The 4695-nt window shown below is 36.6% G+C and overlaps 1 protein-coding gene across 1 annotated transcript; it reads right to left on the reverse strand.

Annotated features, from left to right (window-relative positions):
- Positions 1–272: 272 nt before the first annotated feature.
- Positions 273–905, reverse strand: LOC121441215 (claudin-34-like). Its single transcript, XM_041642369.1, has one exon. It carries the CDS (start codon positions 903–905, stop codon positions 273–275), a length of 633 nt encoding a protein of 210 aa, XP_041498303.1.
- Between the last annotated feature and the right edge of the window lie 3790 nt (positions 906–4695).

Here is a 4695-nt window from a genome sequence, read left to right on the forward strand (position 1 = left end):
TATCTACTGTGTTTCTTGATAATTTACTATTAGCAAGAGTTATTCAAATCCAGAACTCATAAGACTAAGTGGGCAAGAATTTATTTAATGAAAATCCATAAACCTCTTGATGAAAAACTGAAGCAACTAAGACAAGAAATGTAACTGGAAGCCCACTTCTCTTCATTGGGCATTGTTCAAATCTGGAAATTTTAGGGAGGTATCCGAAAAATACTGGTGATTACTTCTTGTAATTTTGGATTTTCAAGCATATGTAAGTTGGAAGTTTATATTTAAATGACAGAATATTTTCCAGAATGCCGCGGAAGAGTAAAAGAAAGAGAAATTATGCCACCCACTAGAAATAGAAAGGAAGAAAGGGTTGCCATTGCCAGTGAAGTGCCAACCTTCTGGGTATCTGGGAAAGAAGGAGTGTGGAAAGATGGGGGGAAGTCAATCCCAACGTTGCGAATGATGGATAAATAGTTGAACAAGGTGGACAGAAAGACAAAACTGCTAGCAATGATGTTCAGAATCCCTGGCAGGATGAATGGATTGTAGGTGTCTTTCTTCCGGAGTTTCCCTGAGTACAATTTCCAAAGAGCCACAATGACAGTGACTGTGGCAATCATGCCGAGAAAGCTGGAGATCAGTAGCAGGTGTTGAGCCACTCGAATATCCAAAGGGATGAAGGTGTCCTGGTAGTTATATTTGTAACACACTTTGGAGATGTTGGAATTGCCTTCCTGGTGGTAAATGCAGGTTTTCCACATCCCTACTAAAGTCATTCTGGGCTTGGAATCCATGGGCTCCTGAAAACACCACACTCTCCACTGAGGGAGGCCCATGGAGATACTGCACAGGATCCATGCTAGGGTGGCCAGAGCAAAGCCTCCTAGCTGCCTGCTGGCAGTCCTGCTGGCCATCACAACGATGACAATGAACACCAGGCAACTGCAAAGAAACACAGGACATCATGAGGATGGATTCTTCAGGACTGGGAGATTAACCCCTGTGGGAGCAGTACCAGGGAGAAAGGTTATGTTGAGCAGATGGACTTTTGACCAGGAAAGCTCCTGCAGGGAGTGTGTTCTGATCAAACTCAAACAGAATTGCTCAGTGGGAACATGTAGTAGCACATTGATAATCCACAGAAAATTAAGATTTTTCTTTTTCCACTCTTTACAGAATCACAATGAATTTTGGTTCCCCATATTTTGTCTTCCAAATAATCGTGATAATATGAAATTTCACAACAAAAATAGAAATCTACTTCAAGCACAACATTAGGATAATTTATGAAATATCCATACCATGGAGTTATATGCCAACCGTAAAGATAGAAGTGTGGCTATACATAAAAGATTTTTTTTTAATTTAATTAATTTATTTTTTACTCAGATCATTTAATTATTCATTTGTGTGACACTGTATTACTCTGTATCCCAGGGTGGCCTAGAACTATGTCCCCATTGTGGCCTTCAGTTAGAAGCAATCCTGCTTCCTCTCCTTTTCAACTGCTGGCATTAGAGGCAGTAGCTACCACACTAACTAATGCCAGGTTCATCAAGTGTTAGAAGTTTGTCAACTTTTATAATGACAAGTTTCTCTTTGAATGGATGAACCATGGTTTTACTGATCAATCATTGAGTTCCTATATTTGGATTAATACCAAGATTGACTTAAAATCAATGGTGTCATGTGCATCATGTATGAAAAATGTCGTGTATAATATATATATATATATTTACAAACATATGTGGAACTTATGTAAATATATATTCACATTGTCCTTGGTTTTATCCTCAAAATAATTGAGCTTGTGTAATAGAGTGGCTAGTATGTATTTTAGAATTTATTAAATCTAAGGCAGGATGAAGTATAGAAAATTTACTGTAGAAAAAAATATAGTTATAATAACTGTAACATAATCTGCAACTAAGAAAACAAATATCAAAACTATGAAAATGACTGCAACTAATAACACCTTTTAATAATAACTTTAAGAACAAGTTATGTCTACTTCACAATCAAAAGACTCAAGTTGGATAAAGAAACAAGAGCTATCTTTTATGTTTTACTATGAACTCATCTTGTCTTCAAAGTCAGGAGTGACCTTAGATTGAAAGAATGAAAAGTATCCTAAGCAAATAGGAATAGTAAACAGTTTTCTCTACCCTAATTTCAGACAAGATAGATTTCAAAATAAAATAAACGAAAGAAGACAAAAAGGGGATACTTCTGTGACATAGCATCTAACCTCTTTATCCATCCAGATCTCACTTAACATTTTTCAGGGTCTAACCCAGTAAGTGTCTTTGACCTTCCCCTGACACATAGACTTCCCAACTAGCAAATCTATCCTCAAGACCCATACCTATGGCCAAGCTTAGTGTAACCACCAATGTTTGCATGTCAAACAACCTCTAGGCTTCTGCTAGGAACAACACTGCTTGCCTCCCATCCAGAAGGCCTCTCCTATACCACATAAAACATTTTCATCTAGTCAAATCAATGGCCCCCCCTCAAGTCCTGGACCATGAGGGACATCGTATGTTCACTGTTCACTCATCTCAGTTCACTTTTACCAGTAGACTTCATTCCTCTCTAGCCATTTTCAACCTTTTTGTACAATATGCCTAACATGCCCATACTTTTTCTTTTTTGATCCAATCTAGTCTTTGCATATATGACAAAAAACTAACAGAATAAGGCCATATGCCTAGATCTCACTGCAAAATTAAATCAATATGAAAAATCAAGTCAGTGCTTTCTCTCCAAAACCTACCAGACCTGGACAAGAGTTTGTTAATGAGAACTATGTAGATGAACCCCAGGACAAGGACATATAATTTAAAATGACAGTCATAGACTTCAGTAAAGAATCCCAGGAATATAAAAAGACAAAAAGAAACAGTCATTAAAGTTAAAGAGACAGAACTGAAGGAGAACAAATGCTTGAGTGATGCCAAAGAACACACAAGCATAAGATTGTTGAAAATGACAAAGACAGCCTTGGACCTGAGAACAGAATTCAACCAGGAGATACAAATATTGAGGAGAACTCAAAATAAAAGAAAAATCCAGTAATTAAAGTAGAAAACTCAGGGGAAAGCCTCGTAAGTAGAATGACTGCAGCAGAAGAAAGAACATCAGAATACAGAGATAAAGAAGAGGATCAATATCAAACAAGCAAGGAATATAAAAATTTTACAAAAACACAGAAAAGGAACATATAAGAAATGTGGGACATCATAAAAAAAACCCAAACCTTCAAATTATAAGCATAGATGAGGGAGAAGATTGCCAAATCGATAGCACAGATCAGGCACTCACTCTTCAAGATCTTAAAAGATAATGTCCCCAAACTAAGGTAAAGCACACCCATTCAAATACAGAAGCACACAGAACACCAAATAGACCAGAATGGGAATGAAAATCCCACAGCATATTATAGTTAAAACACTAAGTATATATAAATCTATAACAAAGAATGTGCATTTAAACCTTCATGGGAGAAAAAAAATAGATAATGAGCCAGGGACTTAAACATAAAGTTCTCGAAAGAAGAAAATGTGACCAATACCAAATAGTATTTCCAAAGTTGTTCATCATCCCTAGCAATTGAAGAAGTGAAAATCAAAACTTGAGATTTCCTTTTCATCCCAATAGGACGGCAATGATTAACAAAACAAGTGACAACTAATGCTGAAGTGGGTGTGGGGGAAAGAGTTCTCATTCACATTTTTGGGGGATTGCAAACCTGGAGAGCAACTATCAAAATCAATGCAGAGAATTCACAGGAAACAAAAATAGATCTACCACATTACCCAGGTATACCACTCCTTGAAATATGTCCAAAGGAAAAGACATGCTACTCCAAATATATTTGCTCAACCATGTTCACTGTTGCTCTATTCACTATAGCTAAAACAGGGAAACAACCTTAATATCCATCAAACAAAGAATAGATAACGAAAATACAGTGCATATGCCCTATAGAATACTATTCAAATGTAAAGAAAAAGTGAAATAATAAACATTTTGGGCAAGTGGATGGGAAAAGGAACAATACTAAGTGAGCTAACCCAGGACCAGAAAGACAAACATCACATTTTTTCACTCATTGGAAGCTCCTAGGTATAAAACATCAGATGTGAGTATATATTCTAGATCAACTCCTTAACCACAGAAAATAAAATGCCCCATTTGTCACTATATGTGGCGGAGGACCAATGCAGAGCAGAATAGCAGGTGATAAGAAATCTTATGTGGGAAATAGAGAAAATGGGGATTTATGGAGGGATGAAGGAAATAATAAATACAGAAGGATAGTAGATGGTAAAACAACAGTAAGAATTTCTGAAAAATAATGATGAACCATACTATTATTTCCTTAAAAAATAAATGACCTATAAAGCATATGACTTCTGTATAAATATGCTGTAAAAAAGAAAATATCTCATCTGGACTTATATTGCTTACTCCAAGAGCCAAATATCAGCTAACACAATCTACATCTGAAGGCATTAGAAGCCTTCTTTTGAATTGTTGGTAAGGGCTATCAAAGAGAATACCAATACAGAATATTGCTATTCCCTTTGGCTGACCTTAGAGGTAAAAAGTAAGTCCCTACTGATAAAGACTCCATAAACTTCAGACTCAGCTCAGAAACCTCTGAGGTGGAACTGACCTGAGTGCAGCCTCACTCTGGTC

Source organism: Microtus oregoni, unplaced genomic scaffold, assembly GCF_018167655.1.
Source record: "Microtus oregoni isolate MIOR12 unplaced genomic scaffold, Mior012 000074F_001, whole genome shotgun sequence".
NCBI classification, from domain to species: Eukaryota; Metazoa; Chordata; class Mammalia; order Rodentia; family Cricetidae; genus Microtus; species Microtus oregoni.

Excerpts from the sequence above, each read along its gene's own strand:
- LOC121441215 (XM_041642369.1), bottom strand. The coding sequence starts at position 905 with ATGGCCAGCAGGACTGCCAGCAGGCAGCTAGGAGGCTTTGCTCTGGCC.